The sequence below is a fragment of the Sapajus apella genome, unplaced genomic scaffold, assembly GCF_009761245.1.
Source record: "Sapajus apella isolate SASKATOON/1434 unplaced genomic scaffold, GSC_monkey_1.0 scaffold9, whole genome shotgun sequence".
NCBI classification, from domain to species: Eukaryota; Metazoa; Chordata; class Mammalia; order Primates; family Cebidae; genus Sapajus; species Sapajus apella.
Genome location: NW_022436949.1, coordinates 23,685,363 through 23,709,829, shown reverse-complemented (window position 1 = coordinate 23,709,829; position 24,467 = coordinate 23,685,363). Strand labels below are relative to the sequence as shown.

The 24,467-nt window shown below is 35.2% G+C and overlaps 1 protein-coding gene across 22 annotated transcripts in view; it reads left to right on the top strand.

Annotated features, from left to right (window-relative positions):
- Positions 1–24,467, top strand: part of MYCBP2 (MYC binding protein 2) — a 274,498-nt gene that overhangs the window by 215,853 nt on the left and 34,178 nt on the right. For 14 of the 22 annotated variants that reach the window (XM_032277409.1, XM_032277416.1, XM_032277422.1 and 11 more), the window contains 9 exons: positions 459–560; positions 4,700–6,343; positions 7,218–7,387; positions 8,098–8,342; positions 11,779–11,946; positions 15,375–15,532; positions 16,635–16,834; positions 17,949–18,098; positions 23,802–23,962. In XM_032277409.1, the coding sequence (XP_032133300.1) occupies positions 459–560; positions 4,700–6,343; positions 7,218–7,387; positions 8,098–8,342; positions 11,779–11,946; positions 15,375–15,532; positions 16,635–16,834; positions 17,949–18,098; positions 23,802–23,962 (2,998 nt within the window). The remainder of the gene's footprint in view (positions 1–458; positions 561–4,699; positions 6,344–7,217; positions 7,388–8,097; positions 8,343–11,778; positions 11,947–15,374; positions 15,533–16,634; positions 16,835–17,948; positions 18,099–23,801; positions 23,963–24,467) is intronic. The other 8 variants (XM_032277408.1, XM_032277423.1, XM_032277426.1 and 5 more) reach the window with 1 other exon arrangement.

Genomic DNA, 24,467 nt, shown 5'->3' with positions numbered 1-24,467 from the left:
AGATACCTACTGGAAAATTATAGTAAGGGGTTCATTCAGGAAACCAGGAGACAATAAGTTAAGCTGTAAGTAATAAAATTAACATTTCTTTATTTCACTATTAAATATATATATATAAATCTTTATTTAAATGAGCACCAAATTAAAGAAAACCAAGCTAAAGAAATGTAAGTCTAAAATGAAATGCTCAATTTTGATTTATCAGAGATATGAGCTTTACTAAGTTTTAAGTTAACAAATTTGGACATTAACACATATTAATCTAAATTAATTGATTTGCTCTTTGTTTCAGTTTTAGAGAAATGTACTTGTTGAAAAATTTAGCAGAATATAAACTATTTAAAATAACAGTTTATACTTGCATACCATGTGAAATGCTTTGTTTTTGCTTGTGTTCTCTGCTAAATTTTTTTTCTGTTGAATCTGTGCTGCTTCTTTGCCAATGTTTTCCACTGTAGAATCTCCATCTCGCAACCTTGCTTCTCGTGAGCGCATTTACAAAAATTATGGTGTAGCTGGGCCTGCCTCTGCTCTCTCATCTCTGTCTCACAAACTGAAGGGTGGGTATACATGCTCATGGATGGGCCATTCTAAATGAACATAAGGGAGTTTCATTAAAGACGTTTCCATTCATCTCAGTCATTTTCATGCCATTCCATTTTTTTAAATTAAAGCTTACCATTTTATTTAAATTTGTACGTGTTTGGGTAATTTATGATGTTCCTATTCAGTATTATGATATAGATTATCTTACTTGCTATACATGTTTATTACATCTCTAGGTTAAACAGTATTACTCATTTAATTTTAAAAGGTTATGAGATCTTTAAAAAAACATAGGTATATACAAAGAAAGAATTACCTAATGGGGGAATTTTTAAAATCATTTTTATCAAAAAAAAAGATGGTGTATGTACAAGGCATAAAATAGATTTTTTAGTCTTAAACTTAGGTAATATGAAAATCATTTTGCTATTTTAGTCCTTTATGAGAAGCACTGATAATGAACTTGAAGTTTTTAAGTTTAAATTAGTTATCAGGACTGGTGTGTCTATTTATATCTATATGTAAACCTACCTGTCCTGTGTGGCATGAATTTTTCTAGTATTATTTTCTTAGTGACTAAGTTTTAATATTTTAAACTTAGAAATATTGAAACTATTGACTGTGGACAAATTTTCAGACAATTTAAAAATATGTTTTTGGTCTTTTAAAACACTACAGTTGACTACTTAAATATTTTGTCTTAAACTATTATTTAAACTTTTAAAATCTTGTATTTAAAGAAAAATTTATCAAAAAGAAGCTGTACAGCAGTGGCTAACATATTGTATAAGTTTTTCCACTAATTACTGATTTTCTTTTTTTCTTAGAAATAGATAAAACAGCTATATGTTTCTCATTTATGCAATTGACACTATAAATGTATAAATAGGAAACATAAAAATATAGTGAATAGTATTGTACAACCTGTGCTATATAGTGTATTGGATATAGTACTGTGTATAATAGCATATAGTATCATGTAACCTGATATATGCTATATATCATGCCATGTGATATATACATAGAGTATTATGATATAATATGATCCTGATAATATATGATTTTTGCATGAAAAAATATGTGAGTCGTTAGTGAATGAATACATTTAACATGTTTAATAACATTTCATTTGTTTGGCCTAAGTTTCTATCTTGTCATTATTTCTTTAGGATTCTTTTGAAGTTAGATAAATGTTTACCTATTATCACTTAAATGTAAAAAATAAAGTCATTAAATAACTTAGGAGATGAATGTGAAAGTATTATGTATTGTCTGAAGATTTTTTAGCAAACTGTTTATTGATATTTTAAACACACACCATAACAATTTTTAGTAATATTTAATAACATGCTGCAAAACATTTAAACACAAATGAAGAAGATGAACATAAATTAGTTAGCACATGAGTTTACTCCACTTTTAACAAGCATAGTCTTTTTTTAATATATAGAATATATTTTGGAAAAATTAATTTTTCAAAAAGATTTATCATTTGAAAAATATATCTGAGAAAGAAATATTTCTGCCATTATTTATGTGCTTAAACTTCAGCAGATATTTAACTGTCACCACTTACAGATCTTAAGAAAATATTCACCACCATTAGAGCTATAATGCCTGTTTCTTCTAACACTGTGTAATAAACTTCTTTGCTCACATTTGACAAGTGATGTTCCTGATATTTGGCAGATTCCATTTTTCAGGCAACCACAGCAGCTGTTTCCATGATTAGTGAATGCCTACCATCATGAATGCATGCCTTCCTAGAATACAGGCAGCATCAGCATGTATCCACCTTTCCTTTGCATGCACCTGTTGCGCAGGTCAGCCACTAGGACACATCTGACATAGGGAATAGGTAATCTTTGTCATGAATCCTTCCCATTATGTTAGAAATCCTACACAAGTTGTCCTTTTTTTATTAATCAGAGAGAAAACCTCTTTCAGTTCACAGATGGATTTTTTTGGAGAGAGAGATATAAAAGACTTACTACCTGTTTGTCTAGATTCCCATTATATATGGTTCAGTTTCTGAAATAAATGTGATGATAAAGGTGATAAACATGTGTCCAGCTGTCAGATTAATAACAAAAAACAAATACTCCAAATATCACATACTCAAAATTAATGGCTCTGACTACTGATGTTTAATCTACCAAATATAATTTGTTTATCAAATTTGCCATATACTATTATTACTAGGTCAGTAAGATGAGGTGGGCAGCAACTTTTTAAATTACTTTTAAACAATTTGAGAGTACTTATTCATAGATCGCATCTGTTTATCTGTGCTATCTGAAGATAGCATTGATATTTAGAATTCTGTATTGGGATATTTTTTCAACCCTTTTTATTTTCAAAATTTAGTGCTCTCTGTTAATACTATATTTATTTTAAAAAGCACATAGATGATAAAGGAGGTTCATGATTGAGTAATGAAGTTTTGCAAGAAACTAAAAAGCATCGTGTTTTAGTTACTTTTATTCATACAAAGGACAAGAATAAGTATCCTAAATATTGACATGTTGCAATTAAGCATTTAGTTTATCAGTGTTCCCTAAATAAGGTACTTGCCATACACTATTATTTCACCATGGAATTACTCAACTTGCAAGCATCTAACCCTTACACATCAATAACTACTGTGACCTCTGTCCTGTGGCCTTGGGAGCCTTAATTGTAGAAAGTGGACTCTTGGAGAATCTGAATACTTGGGAGTAGCAGAAGAAAAAAAATTGAGAAAATTGGAATGATTACTCATTCAACAAATATTTATTGAATACCTACTGTATTCCAGAACTCCTTCTTAGTATTACATCAGTGAAGAGTAACAGACAAAAATTTGCCCTTGACAAAGATGGGGGCATATTCTCCAGCACTACGGTCCTGAGCCATAGAGCACTAGAGCGTGACCATACACAATTCACACATGCACGCAAGCATAAAAACATTTTGCTACGTCACCTGAATTTGTTTACATCCTTTTCTCTTAAATAATAAAATAAAAACCTGCAGTTATAACCAGGTAACAAATCCATCTTAATTTCCTAGGAACCCTCTTTTAAAAAATATAAATACTTTCAGATGGGTTTATGGATTTTCAGTTTTTTCTACCACTTGAAACCCTGCAGTCAGATTGCTTTTCTCCTAACAACTAACTAGTATCACTTGCACTAAGAGTAGAAGTTTTTATTTTAAGGAGGAAAGGCAATGTTAAAGTTGGTACTATTTACTTGGGGCACGGACAGCCTGACTCTAAATGCCTCAAAGAAAGGCATAAAATAGAATGAAGGAAAGATACTGAATGAAAGACAGGGTGCTAAAAACAATTAATGTCCATGCAGCAATATCTAATTCACCTTATAAAAGGGAGGTGGTTCTTCCTTTCATCCTGTTTTTCTGTCATCCTCCTGATCTCCTGACTCCTTGTTTTGAGGGTCCACAGTTCAGACTTGTACACTCATTCTGAGGATCCACTGTTTCTCTGGTTTCCAAAGGGACACAAGCTCTGAGTTCTAAGCAGCTAAGCTTCCTGAACTTTTGGAGTATAACCTGTTTATAAATAATTAAATAACTGCTGTAGGGCATTTATATGCTCGTTATAAACTAATCTGATCATAAAACAGAGTGCCTCTTAAGCAGCTCTTGATTAGCCTAATTATATTTATGCATACACTTGAAAATTGTAATTATGTCTATGCATAAATTCAGTTCTTTAATTCAGCAAAACCTATACCATTGCCCTAAGGATGCAAGGTATCACTCTGCTGGAAATGTAGCTCTACTGCACATTTAAAATACAAGTTTTAATATTAAATAATTTCCTATTCAAAAAAGTTATTTTCTATCTCTTTCTGGTCCTTCACTGAATTGAAATTCTCCTGAGTTATTCCACTGGGGCAGAGGTTGGGATATCACTGATAGTTCACACTGGATTTGTTCAGTCTGTTTTGCATCCATGAAAATAGTTTTTGGTGATAATGGTTGTGTGGAAATTTTGTGAGAAATATTTCCCCTTCTTTATTCTTCAAGTATTTTAATATGTATGACAAACAATATAAATTTTGTAGCTATGTTTTTGATTTCAGTGTTTAGTGGCTATCACTAAGTTATAATTTTATTAATAAGTTTCACTATAAAATGGACCATGCAGGTGATCGAGGAAACATCTCAACATCTTCTAGACCAGCCTCTACATCAGGAAAATCAGAACTGTCCTCTAAACACAGCAGATCACTTAAACCAGATGGACGTATGAGCCGGACTACTGCTGATCAGAAGAAGCCAAGGGGCACAGAAGGTTTATCTGCTAGTGAATCCCTCATCTTAAAATCTGATGCTGCAAAGTTGAGGTCAGATTCCCATAGTAGGTCACTGTCCCCCAACCACAACACCTTGCAGACATTGAAATCTGATGGGAGGATGTCTTCTAGCTCCAGAGCTGAATCCCCAGGACCAGGTTCTCGATTGTCATCTCCTAAGCCAAAGACTCTCCCAGCCAATAGGCCTAGCCCATCGGGTGCTAGTTCTCCACGCTCCTCCTCACCACATGATAAAAATCTACCTCAAAAAAGCACTGCTCCTGTTAAGACAAAACTTGATCCTCCTCGGGAACGTTCCAAATCAGACTCTTATACACTTGATCCAGATACCCTCCGCAAGAAGAAAATGCCCCTCACAGAACCTTTGAGGGGACGGTCAACGTCACCAAAACCAAAATCAATACCAAAGGATTCTAAAGATTCCCCTGGATCTGAAAACAGAGCTCCCTCTCCCCATGTGGTACAGGAAAACCTCCACAGTGAGGTGGTCGAAGTCTGCACCTCAAGTACATTAAAAACAAATAGTCTAACAGACAGCACCTGCGATGACAGCAGTGAATTTAAGAGTGTGGATGAAGGTTCAAATAAAGTTCATTTTAGCATTGGAAAAGCACCTCTGAAAGATGAACAGGAAATGAGAGCATCCCCCAAAATAAGTCGAAAATGTGGGAATAGACACACCAGGCCCAAAAAAGAAAAATCAAGTTTTCTTTTCAAAGGAGAGGGATCCAAGCCTTTAGAACCAGCGAAGCAAGCTATGTCTCCTTCTGTGGCCGAATGTGCCAGAGCCGTGTTCGCTTCGTTCCTCTGGCATGAAGGCATAGTACATGATGCAATGGCTTGTTCTTCTTTCCTGAAGTTCCATCCTGAACTTTCCAAAGAGCATGCTCCTATAAGGAGTAGTTTAAATAGCCAACAGCCTGCAGAGGAAAAAGAAACCAAGTTAAAAAATAGACACTCATTAGAAATATCATCTGCACTGAATATGTTTAATATTGCACCCCATGGACCAGATATATCTAAGATGGGTAGTATCAACAAAAACAAGGTGTTGTCCATGCTTAAGGAACCACCTCTACATGAAAAATGTGAGGATGGGAAAACTGAGAGCACTTTTGAAATGTCCATGCATCACACAATGAAGTCTAAATCTCCTCTTCCCTTAACTTTGCAACATTTAGTGGCTTTTTGGGAAGACATCTCTTTGGCTACTATCAAAGCTGCTTCCCAGAATATGATTTTTCCAAGTCCTGGTTCCTGTGCAGTTCTTAAAAAGAAAGAGTGTGAGAAAGAGAATAAGAAGGCCAAAAAGGAAAAAAAGAAAAAAGAAAAGGCAGAAGTTAGGCCCAGGGGTAATTTGTTTGGAGAGATGGCCCAGCTGGCAGTAGGAGGACCAGAGAAAGATACCATCTGTGAACTGTGTGGGGAGTCACATCCGTACCCAGTGACCTATCACATGAGACAAGCTCACCCAGGTAAATGATACTGTCAAATGTACATAAAAGTACTTTTTTCTTTAATGAACTGGATCACTTCATTTGAGCTGTTCTGTGAATTATGTCAAAGGATAGAAAATTTATAGTATCTTAGAATGTCATTTTTAAAGTACATTATCCATACAGGGTTTTGTGAAAAACAGATAAAGAAATTCTAATAGTATGATGGCCAGGTCATTTAGTGCTATTTCACTTTCCTGTAGCACGTTTCAAAAAATTTTGTGTGTTAACACAAAGGGTGCTGTTAAGGTGTCTGTCTCATACATGCCCATACCTACAGGCCATCTCCTTTGATTTTAGTATTTTCCTGTTCAGAATTGCAGACTAAATTAGATTATATTGATTTTTGTAGGCTTTTCCTATGGAAGTGACATTGTTTTATAAGAAGACTGCATTTTCAGTAAATATAAGGATTTCTGTAACATTGACTAATAGTCCAAATTCACCTAGTACAAATTTGGTTAATTTTTTTCTTTGTCTACATACTATACCTCAAATGTTTTATGAATATATGATTTCTGAAAATATATCATTGTTATAGAACTGTTATACTTGTTTTGTCTCATTTTATTGACATAATTAAGTATATCTAAATGTACCTGTATCCTATCTTTTTTTTTAATCATTCTGAATAGAAACTAAGTATCTCTAATATTTTGGTCATGATTTAATCAATTGCTTTTGATCAGGTAACCTATTTTTCTGATATAGTTAGTAGCCTGAAAATCAGGTATCTACTTGAGTATTTTACTTTCTTTGAGAAGGTCAATCTGTCATTAATGTACGAGTAGTAAGGATCAAACTATTAAGGCCACTTCAAGTGTTAAATATTTATTTTTGTTATTGTTTCAAGGTTGTGGCCGGTATGCTGGTGGACAAGGTTACAATAGCATTGGGCATTTTTGTGGAGGATGGGCTGGTAACTGTGGTGATGGTGGCATAGGAGGAAGCACATGGTATCTGGTATGTGATCGTTGTAGAGAAAAATACCTCCGTGAAAAACAGGCTGCTGCAAGGGAGAAGGTATTTGATTCCATTCGGAGCTATACTTTTAATGATATGGATACATTTTATAAAAATCCCTTTTTATGATCTTATTATTACATCAGATAATTCCACATAGTTGATATTAAAGATCAGCTTTTACAGTGGAAATCATATACAAATTTAATATTTGTACTAAGTCAGCTCTTAAGTTTAAAAAATAGCTATATATTGGAATAACACTAGATAATTAACCTCTGCTACATACGCCTTATTGACAAATATTTGTTGTGTAACTCTTCATTATTGTCTGTTATTCTCTACATATACATATCGTTCCTTTTCACCTTCCTTTTCTCTTTCTCTTTTTTTGACTCCTTTATTTTCCTATTTCGTATCTATTCTCTCTTTTCCTTATTCACTGTAGTGGCACACCTAACTAAAAAATTTTGCTGAATAACACACTAAGATGATTTACTTTTTTAAAATGAATTATTTTTAGATTTAACTAGTTGGTATTAAATTTTTCTGAAGAAAGTAAGGAAGTATAGTTTGTGTTTGATACAAAATAGTCTCAGTCAGCCCAGGATGAATATGAAGTGAATGTTGTCTTTTATAATCTTATTATTTTAAAATAGTTTTACAAGTGTTTAATAATTTTTAATGGGAAACTCAAAATACTTAGCTTAGGCAACCAAGGATTTTAATGTAAGTCAGGAAAGATCACTTTGATTTTTTTTCTTTGCCAGGTCAAACAATCTAGGAGGAAACCAATGCAAGTCAAGACCCCGCGTGCCTTGCCCACCATGGAAGCTCACCAAGTGATTAAAGCCAATGCACTCTTCCTGCTGTCCCTGAGCAGTGCAGCAGAACCAAGCATTCTGTGTTACCATCCTGCAAAGCCATTCCAATCTCAGTTGCCCAGCGTGAAAGAAGGCATTTCTGAGGATCTGCCTGTGAAAATGCCTTGTCTCTACCTGCAGACATTAGCTAGGTAATAAAATTTTGGTTTTTTTTTTTTAATCACCTTTAGATTAACAGTGATTGTTTACTGATATCTGGGGTATTTCAGTATTTGACCTACACTTCATTAGATATTATACTATAAAGAAACTTCCAGGCATTTGTTTTTTGAGTTGCCTTGACTAAATATGACTTTATGATAAAATGCTTCATCAATTTGCAGTTATTAATAAAAAATATGTCTTAGAAAATAAGACTGTAGCTATCTTTTACTCTTTGGGAAATGCTGAAGTAGAAAGAAAGTGATGTTTCCTGTAGCAGTCTTTTATTTTGTAAATTATTTATTCTGTTACCGTTTAAATGAGTACCAACTGAGTACCTACTAGCATTGTGCTAATGAATGAATGAGTATAACAAAAAAAGGTCCTGAATGAATGAATATAACAAAATCCTGGCTTCTATGTATTCATACTCTGATGTCAAGTCAGGCATGTCAGTGAAACGTTTGAAATGCCGTGTGAGGAGTGCTACAATAGAAGCATGTATGGAGGGTGTTAGGATTTTGAGAGGATATGTTCACAGGATCCTTAACTCTGTGGTGTCTTGGGGTGCGTCCTGTGACATCCTCCAGATCTGTTTTCTTAAACCCCTTCTCCTTACAGTCCTTTAGCATCTCTGCTCTTCCCTGCCATTGTCCCATTTCCTCCTTGAGAGTTGGTCAATTTCTGAAACATTGGTGGGGCGCCCTTCCAGGTCTGTTGGGCAACAAATACTAAGCCCTGTAAGGTCAGCAAAAGGTTAATTGGTTTCTGTTTCAATCTAACAACAATTTTTTTGCATGTGCAGTATATTAACGTCCAGAAGTAAAGATAGAGGGTAGCTACCCTTCTCTAAGTAAGTTCACGTAACCCGGGGAGCGTACCCAGCTCCCCAGGATGGGAGGTTCCTGGCCTCTCTAACCCCAAAGAATGGAGAAACGGGGCCCAGAGGCTTGGTGACTTTGCCTTTTAAATAAATATCGTGGACCCAAAGAGTTTTGTTGAAAAGTGATTTATTAGACAGAGAGAGAAAGAAGACAGCTCCCACGCTGTCATGGGAGGGGACCCCAGAGAGAGAAATCCGTATAGGTAAGGAGCAGCTGAAGTTTTAACTCTTGAGTTACTCCCTCCCCATTCATGTTCTTGTACAATGAGAGAAGTTCTTTCCAACTTCCTCTGGAGTAATTGATCTTTGACATCAGATTGGCTACTTGGTCCACAGCTCTTTGAGTTAAGAGTCCCCTCCTCCTGGAGCTTTTGGCGGGATTTTGGGACAAAAGAGCCCCTCCTGGCTTTCCCTACCTGGCCCAGGCGCCCGAAAATCAGACAACTTTATATTTGAAACCCCTCTTGTCCCTGGAGGGAGGTGTGGAGGATGCGCTCAAAGGAAATACCAGCATTTGAAACCACGCCCCTCATGGACCTGAGAAGTCCCTCATTCGCACAGAAGTAAAGACATTCTCAGAAAAATGTAGATAAAGTTTTAATGAAATGACCCAGCAGCTAAGACTTAGAGAGGAAAGTTGAGATTCCTGACTCCAAAGGAAGGAAGGTTAAGGGTCATGGTTTCCCAGCATCCCGGGCAGGGTTTATCATACAGAGGAAGATGTGTGTATGTTGGGCATTGATCTGGCAGCCATATAGTTTCAGAAAGTTGGTTCCTTTCCCTTTCCCCTTCCTTCAGTTGATCAGAATTTTATGTTTTCCTTATTATTTGCACTATGTAAATATTGTTACTCTTACACCAAATAGTATCTGATGATGACATTTTGTATTATATAACTTTTTGTTTTCCATGGAGTCAAACTGTGTTACTTTTTAAATGTGTTAGTTTTTTTCCATGTCTAGGTCAATCTTCCCATGATGTACAAAAGCTCTGTCAAATGTTCCCAATAAATAACTTCTCTCTTAAAAAAAAAAAAAAAAGAAAAGGAAAGGGAGAAAGAAAAGTATGATGTAGGATGCTATTAGAGCATAAAAGAGGGAGAGTATCTGAATCTTCCCAAGGAAATCAGGAAAGCCTTCCCAGAGGGTCTGACCCTTTAGTAGAATCTTAAAAGATAAATAGAAATCTATCAGGCAGGTGCTAGGAAGAAAGCAACTCTTGGAAGAATAACCCACATGAGCAAAGACACAAATCTCATTACACATTTGAGGAATCATGGGGTTGTTAAAGCACTGGCTACTGAAGGAAATATGTGAAAGTCCTTTCAAAGTGGTTAACCCAAGTAATGTTGGGCCCTGTAGCCCAGATTAAGATTGCATTTTATCCCGTGAGCAGAGGAAACAGAGGAAGGATTTTAAACAGAGAAATAAATGAACTGGTTTGCAATTAAAAGATCACTGTGAATATGGAAGCTAATGTGGAGACTAGATAAAAGTGTATTACTGGAGATAAAGAGAAACCTGTTAATATTCTATTTTCGAATATTAGACTTGAATGGTACAGCCTATACTTTCACACATTATGCACTGACACTCCAAAACAGCCTTTCATATACCAAAATCAGATTTTTTTCATCAGCTGACAAATGAAGATATCTACGTATTGCCTGCTGACATGGCTTGCCAACCAACAGTTCCATTTTGGAAAGTATCCTCTTTGTGTAGCAGAGTTGTGTGGTTTTTAAAATTTTATGCTTGCTGTTGCAGTAAAATGAATAAGCAACAAAAATGAAAATATGAGACTAAGTACACATGAGACTGAGGTGGAAATCATCAGGTATGCCAAATACAACAGATCTTTAGTGTGAATCACACCACTCTGTGGACTTAGGTTAGCAACTATTTGTTCTTTTTGAAAAGGAAAGAATCAAACTGTAAAACATGTGAAAAGTGCTAACTTAGCATAATTATAGATTTTTTTTTTTAGCTCTCTGGGGAATGGGCACCCACTCCACCCTGAACCACAGACTTTATATATATAACATTTTTCAAATATGATCTTATATGTGTTCCTACCCAAAAACTAACTGCCTATATTTCAGTGATCTGTGCAAGAAATAATAAGCATGAACCAAGGCAGCAGTGATAGGGAATGAGAAGAGAGAATGACTGTGAGAGGAAACCTAATATTATGGGCTTGAATGATGGCGATGGTTGAGGGCTAAGCCTACGACAGCATTGGAAATATTTTATCTTAATCACCTGGATAGTTGGTGGGATCATTCACCAAAACACTGGAAGATGGAAAAGTTCTCAGAAGGAAAATTAGTTCAATTTTGAATTTGAAACGTTTGTGGTACCTGGATATCAATGAATAAAATTATTGGACTTTTATTTTCACCTACCTACATCTACGATTATTTTAATACTTTGCCTTTAATTATGATTTACATGTGCTGCTTTTCCTGTCATGAAGGAGATTAAAAATGGAGAGAATCTTTATGGCCATCATACTTTTAAGTTATTGGGTTTGATTTAATACAGGCATCATCATGAAAATTTTGTGGGCTATCAAGATGACAACCTATTCCAGGATGAAATGAGATATCTACGTTCAACATCTGTACCTGCCCCGTATATATCAGTAACTCCTGATGCAAGTCCTAACGTATTTGAGGAGCCAGAGAGCAATATGAAGTCTATGCCACCAAGGTATTTTAGTTCTCTCCTGTCTGTTGAATAGCTAGTGTTTGGTGGAAGAAAGACTTTGAACTAGAAAAGAGGCCTGTACAAGTTCTTTAATATATCCATGAGTCAGCTCTGCTAACTGTTGGAGCAGTAAGGAAAAGCATACGTGTTCATAACTAAGGTAAGGTCCTTAAGGGGAAAGGCAGACTAGTTGGAGAGAAGAGATCAGCTTAATGAAGGACTAAAGATTACATTATATGATACGACTTAATGCTCTAGTAAATCAGAGTAGGGAAGGGTTACTTTGAGTTTTCATGGGAGCAGTGGCACCGAAAATAAATCTTAAACTTCTTGGATTATTGTTTCCAGTAGAAATTGGAAATCTTATAGATAATTCTGTTCTCTGCAACTGTGTACTGAGTTAGAGCAAGTCTGAGGTTCCAGGGAGCGCTAATACAGAAATGAGATGACACCCAACTAGGTAGAATAATCCCTGGTATAGAATATTAAATAAATCTCCATTCATCTCTGGGAGGTGAATAAAACCTGTCAAATATGATAAGAAAGGAAATCTAGGGAAATCTGCTCCTACTTTATCAGAAAAAACAACAGAATGAAACAGAGCTGCCCACTTTAAGTATTAGCAAAATAAAAATAAATAGTATGTAATGCAAACGTCAGAGAAAAAACCCAATATGAAAGAAAAGTCACCTTAAGGAAAAGAAGAAAATTCCCTAAGTACTCTGTAGTACTGCAAATTTGATAATGGTATACATTTAATCAAATGAAAGTTCAAATGTAAGACACATAAAAAGCTAACAGGACAGAGTGAAGACCAAATCAACACCATCATGAAACTAATAATAAGAAATGTTTAGAACAACAAATTGAATTATTTACATAAATTTGAGATTTATGTCAGGTTTGAGATCATCACAATGGGCAAAAAAAAAAAAAAAAGGACAGAGATTATAACAATGAGAGCAAAGATGACAGATATGAGAAACAGGGCAATAAGAATAACTACTGTCTTTGAAGCAGAAAAACCAACAAACACAATTAAAACCTTGCTTAAGCTATACTATTTTTTTAAATCCTTAAAATAAAAAAGTACTGAATTTCCAGATTTGAAGGAAATTTTTATAAGTAACTATAAGAAATAACCTTGAGTTAGCAAAACTCCAAGAAATAAGAAAGACATTTCCAGGTACCTGAGCAGAGATAAACAAGTCATCTTGCAAAAGCAGTTAGGTTGTGAATTTAAGCTTCTGTGTAGCAACTCTGAGTTAAAGAAAAAATGAAACAGTGTCTCCAGAGCTCCAAAAGAAAGAAAACATTATCTTGGAAGTTTTACCCAATGTCAGACACACTCAAATATAAAAGCTCTTGAAAACATGATTTTCTTAAAAAGCACAGCTCTACCACAAAATCCATGATTAATTGTGTATTAGTCAAATGAATCAAATGATTAGTGAAAAGCATAGTTTTAAAGACTATGCAGTATATAGTGAAAATATAATGGAACCAAAGCCTTATAAGTACAATGTTTACAAAATCCTAAAGAAAAGAAACTATGACCTAAGGATTTTATATTCAGTTAGGTTGAAACATTCTGAAACATACAATAATCCAGGAAATATGGCATTTTTGAGTTATTGAAAAAGCATCTTGACAAACTCAAGTTATTTAAAAAGGTGATGAGGACCAGGCACATTACCTCATACCTATAAATCCCAGTTCTTTGGGAGGCTGAGGCGAGAGGATTACTTGAGGCAAGGAGTTTGAGATCAGCCTGAGAAACATAGCAAGAACCTGTCTCTACCAAAAAAAAAAAAATTCAAAAATTAGCCAGGTGTGGTGACACATAACTGCAGGCCTACCTACTCTGGAGGCTGAAGCAAGAGGATGGCTTCAGCCTAGGGTTTTGAGGTTACAGTGAGCTATGGTTGTGCCACTGCACTCTAGCCTCGGTGACAGAGCAAGACCCCATCTGTTTAAAAAAAAAAAAAAGTTGATGAATAAATGAATTTATTAAATCTGTGGTTCTCAACTTGGGATGATATTTGCCTCCCTTTTGACATCTGGCAATGTTTGGAAATACCTTTGTTTGTCACAGCTGGGCTAGTTGAGTGGACATCCTAGTGAGTAGAGGCCAGGGATGTTGCTAACCGTCGTACAGGAGGCAAGAAAGCCTCCGCAGCAATGGCCCAGGGTAGCCATTGAATTACAGATGTCATCTTTTGCTTTCTTCTTTGGATTTTCTTGTGTTGCTTCAATTCTTTCACAGGCATTATTATTTTTGTAAGAACAGTCACTTTTTAAATTTGTGTAATGATTTTTTTTAAGTTAGTAGAAAAATTCCTCTGAAAGCAAGTATCTATGCTTTATAGTAACACCATCTATAAAGTGAATTAAATTAATGTTTCCCTGTATTCTAGTCATTCTGGAACCAAACAACTTATACTAACATCCAGGGACATTTACTGTCAATCAGTTATGTACAGTATTTATAGTGTATTCAAACAAGAATATACATAAGCTTAGAGAAGTGGCGAATAAAGAAAACAGCCAGGCAGTTAGCCACCTATTAGAAAATAGACAACTTAACCAAGATACGCAGGATTTCTGACATAATTTTAACAATGGAAAATACTCCAGAACCCAAGGTGAGCAAAAATATTCCAATTTGAATTGAGGTGACAGAAAAAGGAGCTCATGAAAAGAACAGTTTCTAAATTTGTTTTAGAGAAATGAGAAGGGATTTCTCTATTTCTCAATAAAGGAAATTATATAGCGCTCAATAACTTTTTACATGTTTTTATGTTGTTTTAATAAATGGAAAAGCTGTTAGTTTACTTAAGCCTGAATAAAACCATTAAGTTCTTTTATAGAGTGTAAGTATAATACAATACTTGTGCCAAAAATCAGTTTATTACTTCTCATTATACCTTGATGCAGCCATTCTCTGCGGGCTTTGGGCAGCATTTCCCAGGAGTGAGAAACCTGACAGAACACTGAAGTACCAAAAGAAAACTTTGGAACCAAATATTACTTTCTATTTTATTAGGTTTTCACGTGTACATATCCTTTTTCTTTCTATTTGGTACGCTTATGATCATGTCTGCCTGTTTTTCCTGAATATTATGACACATGAACTCCACTCCAATGCTTTTGATTTTAAAAGGATCTTAGAGGCCTTTTCTTCTTTTTCATTTAAAATGCAAAGTAGATTCAAGAAAACCACAAGCTTTAAGATACAATGCTGAAATCAGTCAAAATGTTACTGCATTTGAAAAGATCAAATTATGATTTAAAGAGAGATTGTCAATTTGGCTTTGATTTTGTTTCTTCACATGAAATATTGATTCACATATTTGCCTACATTATTAAAGTATAGTTACATTTCATTCAGTTCTTCTGAGTTTGTGTCTGTTGTCTTGTTCCATCTACAGTTTAGAAACCAGTCCCATAACTGATACTGATCTTGCAAAGAGAACTGTCTTCCAAAGATCATACTCAGTTGTCGCTTCTGAATATGATAAACAACACTCCATTTTACCTGCACGAGTTAAAGCTATTCCTAGAAGAAGAGTTAACAGTGGAGACACTGGTAAGTATGAGGACAAAAAAGAATACTGAGTTATCTATTACAGATAAAAAAGAAAATGGTTTTATCTGCAGATAAGTTTTAAATTTTAATTTTTGAAGGAAAAGGCATAGGGTAATTTCTAATGTGTGACTGACATTCCTTCTGTGTGACACAGCTATGAATGTACATCTCTAAATTTTGCGTCTCAGTTGAAGGGAAATCTGGAGATCATTCAGTGATTGTTCAAGAATAAATTGACCTTTACCATCTTACTTGTTAGGTATCTAAGCCAAATGTTACAGCCATTATCCCTTCCACTAAACTTTTGTGGACCAGGAGTTCTAATGATGTACACATTCACAGTTATCTCTCCACCCCAATAGAAGCTTATAACTCTTGTAGCTGTCATCATTCTAAGTAGATAATAAAACTTTGGGGATATGAATAGCCCTTAATCAGTTTAAAAAAAAAAAAAAGAAAGAAAAAGGAGAAAGAGAGAGAGTTACATGATCTGATCTGGACCAGTTGGTTTCAGCAGCCCGAAATTGGGGCTGAGGATTCTACCTCAAGAATAATTAAAGAAACCCAAGAAAAACAGGATAATACAGTGATAAATTATCAGATAGATCACTTGCTAAAAGGAAGCTTTGGCCTAAAAATGATAGTCAGATGATTAAGTATCTTATTGCAGACATCTAAGAAAAACGCTACTGAAAATTGCCCAGCAATTTGTAGGTTCATTCAATAAATATTTTTTACTTCCTATTGAGACATGTTTCTTACAAAGCCATCTTTTATAAAGTGATACACATAAGATATAGATTTCATTTAAAGAGAATATACGTCACTTAGCTTTTAGAGTATTTTAGAAATGTAAACTTTAGATTTAGCTCTGAATTCAAAACCCACCTGTACAACTTAATGGCTGTATGGTTTTCAGTGGATAACATACTTAATCTTTCTGAGCCTTGGTTTCTTCCTCAGTAGAAGTTGAAATTGTTATGATTTATATTATGTGCAAAACACAAAAAGCAACAACACAGGCTCTAAAGTGAATGTGCTAGGTATTATTAAATATATATGCACTGCATATTAAATTAATAATTTTCTTTTTCTTTAATAGAAGTTGGTTCTTCCCTATTGAGACATCCGTCTCCTGAGCTTTCTCGGCTAATCTCAGCCCACAGCTCTCTTTCTAAAGGAGAACGAAATTTCCAGTGGCCAGTTTTAGCTTTTGTTATACAACATCATGATCTAGAAGGTCTTGAAATAGCAATGAAACAGGCCCTACGGAAATCTGCTTGTCGAGTTTTTGCTATGGAGGTATGAGTATATTAATGAAATTACTGATTCATTCATTTAATGATACCACTTTTTTACCAACAGAAATTGTGTGAAATTAAAAAACAGCCAATTAAAAGCTTCAAGTGTTCATATAAAATTAGACTCTAAAGTTTATGAATATAAACAAATTTAGAATTTCATGTTTAAGCACTCTAAAGAAATTTATTTCTATATTGCTTTACTATTTGAATTTTGAGGCTATCTTTTTTTAAAAGCTTTTTACACTCAGAATCACATTTTATTAGAATGAAATGACAGAGTAATTCTAAATTGACTAGTAATAATTTCTCTGGGCCTTCAGTCTCTGGAAATAGTAGAATTACTGTATATCAGAGGCCTATATATAGTAAATCATTATTTTTATCGAGTATGATAAATAACCTACCATAAGTAAATGTTTGCTTGCGTAGAGCTTGAGATACGCTTTGTGTTCATCCAGATGCACGTTGGAAAAAATGTGCTTGAATAAATTAATATTAAAAATAATTTTTGAAGTAAAAAGTGGTTTGAAAAGGTATTTTGGTGATATATTTTATAAATTATTTTCTCCATTTTTTTAAAAATTAAAACACCAAAGTATTAACTGTTTCAAGTTCTGTGTGTTTTCAGTGAAATAAAGGTCAGATTTTTAAGGAGCCAAGCATAGTAGCCCATGCTTATAATCCTAGCACTTTGGCAGGCCAAGGAGGGAGGATCACTTGAAACCAAGAGTTTGAGACCAGCCTGGGTAACATCATGAGACCTCATTTCTGCCAAAAAAAGTTTTAAAATCAGCCATGCTTGGTGGTATGTGCCCGTAGACCCAGCTACTTGGGAGGCTGAGGTGGGAGGATCACTGCGCCTGAATGATTGAGGCTGCAGTGAGCAATGATTACACCATTGTACTCCAACCTGGGGGACAGAGCAAGACACTGTCTCTTAAAAAGAAAAAATAAAAAGTAAAACTCTAAGGTATTACTTTTTTAATTTAAGAAAAGAAATTTTCGAGTATCTTTCTTTGAACTTTATCCATGGAGGTACTTTGTTTCTGAGTACTTTTTAAATTAATGTATCTTATTTTTATGTTGAACTCATTTAACCGTTACTTATTCAGGCTTTCAACTGGCTTCTGTGTAATGTCATCCAAACCACTTCTCTCCATGATATTCTGTGGCATTTTGTGGCATCATTGACTCCTGCACCAGTGGAACCAGAGGAAGAAGAAGATGAAGAAAACAAAACAAACAAAGAAAATTCAGAACAGGTAAATGAGATTTTTAATTTGTTTTGATTGTATATTTTTTATAGAAACTGGCACTATATCTTCATATACTCTAATACTTTTCATGAAATCATTCGCAGATCTAACTAGAAAGCAAAAAGAATATTTTAGTGCTATGGGCAAAGTATTAACAATACTTAGGGAAAGTTTTGTCTCTAGCAAAAATGTTGACAGTTACATCTGATTTCTCATTAAATGCCATTCATAAAGCAATCAACTGGAAGATATATACTATTGCCATATAATATATGATAACAGCATTATTACCTAGAGATTCAATCTCATTTTCAACATTATTATAAAATTGGGTGGTAAAAATGATACTCTTTAGGAACATGCAATTCAAAAATGCTTGTTTAGCTTGAAGAGACGTGGATTTATAAAAAGCAGCCCTATATAATGGACAGAGCATTGAACTAAGGCACTAGGAGCCTGAGTTCAGCCTCATTTCTACCCTGTTGTAGTTGTATGACTTGTAGGCCTCAGTTTCCATGTCTGTAAAATGAAAGAATAATCTAGGTGGCATTTATCGTATTTCCAAGCACTCTGAAATTATGTGAATGGCATTTTAGGATAATTTCCAAGGATATCAAGCAGCATTATCATAGTCAAATTCTTAAAACTCACAAGGAAACAAGATACCATGAGCAAGAACTACCAAAAGCAATAGGCAGCAGAAATAGACCCTCAACAGTTTCAGTGGTTGTGATTATCTATGTAAATGTAGAATAATGTGTTTAACATGCTTAAAGAAATAAGTGAGAAACTTTATGAGAAGAAATTGTAAGAAGAAATATAAAGAATGACAGATTTGGTAAAGAACTAAAGAAAACATGTAAAAATTAATATAAGTATATTTTTTAAAAAACAATCAGTTTTGAGATTTTATAGCATGTCAGTGAAGAAATTGGTTAAATATAAGAGACCTGCAGAAATTATCCAGAATTCAGCACAGAAAACAAGCAAATAAAAAAATACAAGTTACTAAGAATAATGAAGGGTAAAAGGATGTATAACACTTACCTAATTGGAGTCCCAGAAGGAGAAGATAGAATGGAAGAGAGACACTATTTAAGAGTTAATACTTGAGAATTTCCCAGAATTGATTACAGGTAACAACCCATTGAGTCAAGAGGCCCAGCAAACCCCAACCAGAATAAATAGAAATCATGGTGAGCAAATTATAGTGAATTAGCTGAACACCAAGAACAAAGAAAGAGATCTTTTAAGCAGCCACAGGAAAAAATGCTACCTTTCAAAAGAGGGACAGTGAGAATAATAGCTTAATTTTCAGTAGCAACATTACAAGTTAAAAGACTGAATTTGTTTAAAAGGCTGTCGGTTTTTTTCAATGTACTGAAAGAAAATACCTGTCAATTCAATTGAAGGGTCTTTGAAGAACAAGACCAAAGACATTTCCAGAATAAAAACTGAGAAATGGCTATGGAGTGTCAATGAAGTGAAAAGAAAGTGTAAATATGAGGACATATCTTTAAAAATATTGACTATGTAAAAAGTAATGATATGTCATGGTGATCTACAAAATGATAAAAGATCAATTCTATGTATGTATCTACCTAATACTATAGTCTTAAAAATATTAAGAAACAATTGACAGACTACAAGGAAAAATAGGACAGTCTGCAGTTACAATGTGAGATTGTCATACATCTGCAACAGCAATCTGTTCCTGCATAACCACCCCAAACTCACTGGACTAAAACAGTTGTTTTTTGCTCACAGTCTCTGGGTTGGCAATGGCAGCAAGGCTCCACTAAGGGGAATGGCCCTTTTCTGTTTCAGTTACATAGTGTGCTTCAAGTGGTACTCCCTGAGCTCTTTTATCCTCCAGGATGCTGGCCTGGGTTTGTTCAGATGCCAGCAGCACCCAAGAAAGAGAGCACAGAAGCTGCAAAGCCAAAATGGCCAAGACTAAACACCTACGTCGTGCTTCTGCCACCTTCTGTTAGCCAGTGTAATTCAAAGACTGAGAAATAAACTCTAAAAACTCTACCTGTTGATGGGAAGAGCGGCAGAGAATTTGTAGCTGTTTTGTGCATAGTACCATAACACTCTTCTTAGTGCTGGATAGGTCAGACAAACAAAAAGAATCAGAACGTACACAGATTTGAATGACTGACAGTCTTGATATAATAGAATATACAAAACATTGCATGTAGTTGTTCACATTCTTTTCAGATACACCCAAATGTCTATGAAAATTGACTATTTACTGGGTATGTAAGACAAGTTTCAACAAACTTTAAATAATTGGTTTACTTCCTACCATGTCCTCAGTCTTTATTGCTAGTATACAAGAATTAGATAACAAAACAAGAAAAATATTTATATGGGAATTAAGAAATAATTCCAAATGAGTTGCATCAAAGAACTATAATAGAAAATATTTTAAATGGAATGGCAGTAATAGTACACCTCAAAACTTGTTGTTTGGCAGAGTTCTAGTTATGGTTATGATGAAACAGCCAGTGTCAGGATTAGTTCTCATAGTAAACAACAAAAAGCTGAGCAAAATATTTTAAACAATTGTTCATAGGCTATGAGCAGTGACCAGTACAGAGCTACAATCCTTGAGAGAAGGAAAGTACATGAGGTAAGCCCCAAAATCAGAGAATGTCAGTTGTGTTGGGCAGAGATCAGTGTAGGACTGTAACTTTGGCATGCGAGAAGCAGGGCACCAGTGGTGCAGAGCTGCAGAAAGAAGCCTAAAATTTTTACATAAAAATATCCCTGGCGTTCCAGCCACTATTAGACTGGGCATGCAATTTCTCTGAGAGACCTAGCTGTAGAAATGAGTTGTAAGCTAAGAACGGAACAGATTCTTAGCTTTAGAGCTGGGTTCTGAAGTTCTAGGACAACCAGAGGTGGGGTGAGTATGATGACTACTCCTGGCATGAATACTCCATGTTCCCAGAAAGGCCATACCTGAGGAATGTAGACCATGCCTTAGGAGTAAGGACAGTGCCTAAAATCAAGGGCAAAACTGAAATAACCCCAGTCTAACAGTGTCAAATGCCAAGTCTTGATGGAATGTACATGGCCTGCTAGCTCCCTGTAAGAACAAAACTACAGTCTTTATAAGACAAAATAAACCAGAATTTCGATATCAGTAATCAATCGATGTACAAAGAGGGAGGCAAAAAGCAACCATCTTTTACTTAGCTCAGTGACATAGTAAAAAGTTTGATGGGCTTACATTGGTAGCAAGATGGAAGAACACACATTCTTTGCTGTGGAGTAGCAGCTTCTTAGAGAATGGTCTGGTAAGATCTATCAAAATTCACATTAAAAATAATTCTGCAGTTCCACTTCTATGAATTTCTCCTTATCATAGATGTATGTGTGAAAAGAAAAATATACAAGTTGATTCATTGCAGATGTTATATAAAAACAAAAGATTGGAAACAACCAAAATGGCTGTTCTGAAGTGGACTGATGAAATAAACTATGGTGTTTTCATTCATCAGAATACTATGTAGTAGGATAACATACGTTACATATCTATCTAATAAGTAATAATCTCAAAGATAATTTGTTTAATAAAAAAGAATACAGATCAGTTTGTTTAGAGTGCTGTCATTTGTGTAAAGGAACAATATTTATAGACAGTCCAAGAAACTGGTCATAGAAATGGCCAGTGGGAGAGCACCTACTTAGCAGGGCTGTAGAGACAAGGAGAGTTTTTATGGTTTCTTTTTTATAGTGCTTGAGTATTTTATTAGGATGTATGTTACCTACTCAAAATAATAAACATTAAATGAAAAAGCAGAGGTGAAATTTGGATCATGGTAGGTAGGCTGTAATAGTAGTAACTTTTGTTATTAAACAGATCAAGTCCTAGATACTATGTGCAAATTATCAGAAATAACTAAAAACAGTCACTGCTTACTAAGGGTGTTTTATGATCCATTATGATATAACCATGACATCATATTTTTCTTTCTAAAAGTAAGTGCTTTAGTAGAAATATTTATTTGAATCACAAAGGAAGGAAGAAATTAGTTTCAATTAGGTGGAGTGAGTCAAGGTACTCTAAGCACGTACTACAGGATAGATTTTGACTGCAGTATACACAGTATTCTCCAAACAGAAGAAACACCATACCATGACTGATGTCTTCTGGAAAGGTAAATCATCTGATTGAAAATGTGTTTAATGGAAAGAAAGGCTTTTTTTTTTTTTTTTTTTTTTTGAGACAGAGTCTCATTCCGTTGCCAGGCACCAGGCTGGAGTGCAGTGGCGCAATCTCGGCTCACTGCAACCTCTACCCCCTGGGTTCAAGCAATTCTCCTGCCTCAGCCTCCCAAGTAGCAGGCATGCGCCACCACGCCCGGCTAATTTTTGTGTTTTTAGTAGACACGGGGTTTCACCATGTTGGTCAGGATGGTCTGGATCCCTTGACCTTGTGATCCTCCTACCTTGGCCTCCCAGAGTGCTGGGATTATAGGCGTGAGCCACCGCACCTGGCCAGAAAGGCATATTTTTTAAGTTGCTTGAATGAACCTTGAAATTTCATGTCAAGATATAAACAAGACTTTTTAAAAAAAACATTGAATGGTAATTTTTTTCCCCAAAATCCCCAGAAAAGAAAGTCCAACGCCTATTAAAACAAGAAAAGACCTGGTAGTTTATAAGCCAGTTCTAGCCCTCAGACATTTTTGACCTGCACAGTTGTTTTGTTTTGTTTTGTTTTTAAGGCTGTATTTTTAAATGGAGATATTTTACTTCTGCCACCTCAATTAGCTGATAAATTTGCTTTGAATTTCCACCTTAGAAGGATACATGAATATATGAATACCCTATCATAGATACAGAGATCTGGCCGACGCGGGGCTGGAATTCCCATGTGGGAACACTTGGCTTGAGCAGGCAAGCGCTGTCCTGTTCAAGTGGCTGCACGTTGGCCTGTGCTCTCCTGCCTGTGCACTGCTCCCCTCCCCTCCTGCTCCACCCCCTGCTGGTGCCTGCTTAGCTGTGCCATGCTTGCAACATACCTACCTAGTGCTCTCTGAGGGTCCAGCTTTATCAGTTGATTTTGATCAATTTCTTGATGTTATGAAATCTCCTTTCTTTGGGAATATGGATTACTCTGTTAGTTTCCTGTTATAAAATTTATTTCATAGATAATATTTTTAATGGAGCCATCTGAGGGTTTGAATGAAAAATGAAATTCAATCCCTGCTTCTTTTTCGTAGCTGTGGTCCATCGGCCCAAAAAGGAGCTTTTTATTCTAATTCACAGGAAAAATGCTGTATGTGTTAGTGGCCACCCCAACTTCTAAACATATGGGTTTTTTTATACATAAACATACACACAAAACATACCCACTTATATGTATGTGTACATATACATATACATACATGTATATGCAGACTACACATACACATGCATATACATATGATTCGCCCTCCAGGTAGATTTGTGAGCACACTAGAATTGATGATTCATTTGCATGCCAATTTTATTTGTGACTAAACTTACAGCTTTTTCCCTAAAATAATACAAACACAATTAATTGAAATTATCATATGTTCTGAGTACAATTTGGTTTTGTTGTTTATATTTCTGTTACACAACTATTTTTAAAGTATACATAATAGTCTTTTGTGAAAGAGATTCCTTCCAGCACATACACTAATAAACTTGTTTCGATTTCTGCCTTAGGAGAAAGACACAAGAGTGTGTGAACATCCACTGTCCGACATAGTGATTGCCGGGGAAGCTGCCCATCCTTTACCGCACACCTTTCACCGCTTGCTTCAGACCATCTCAGACCTTATGATGTCTCTCCCCAGCGGCAGCTCGTTACAGCAAATGGCCCTGAGGTAAATTTGTATCCTCGTGTCCTAGGCACATTGGACAACAGAGTTTATGGAATATTCAAAGTATGAAATGCTCCAAAAAACTCTTTACATAGTAAGAGAGAAAGAATCCCTACATTATATAGATGGTGCCTCCCTCCTTAGAGTCATAATTTTTAGAATGGTCCTTCCTCTTAGTTAATGGTTGTTTGCCCTTCTGTTAAACATGACTCATGCACTTCTTAGTGCTCTAAATTATCTCTGTAACAATATCCCTCACTTTCCCCTCTTGCCTATTTCAAATCACCTAACTATTCCAAGAAGAGAATGGGAAAATGAAATCTCAAATGCAAATACCAAAATAGAGTTTTGACTTGAAAAGAATCTTAGGAAAAACAGCCTGGTTATATGCAGACTAAAATCACCTTTAGAAGCATCACAGATGCTCAGCAGATTCCAATTTCAGTTTGAAATGTGTTCAGAATTTCACATTGCCTTTACACTGTGAACCTTGTTACTAGATTCACGC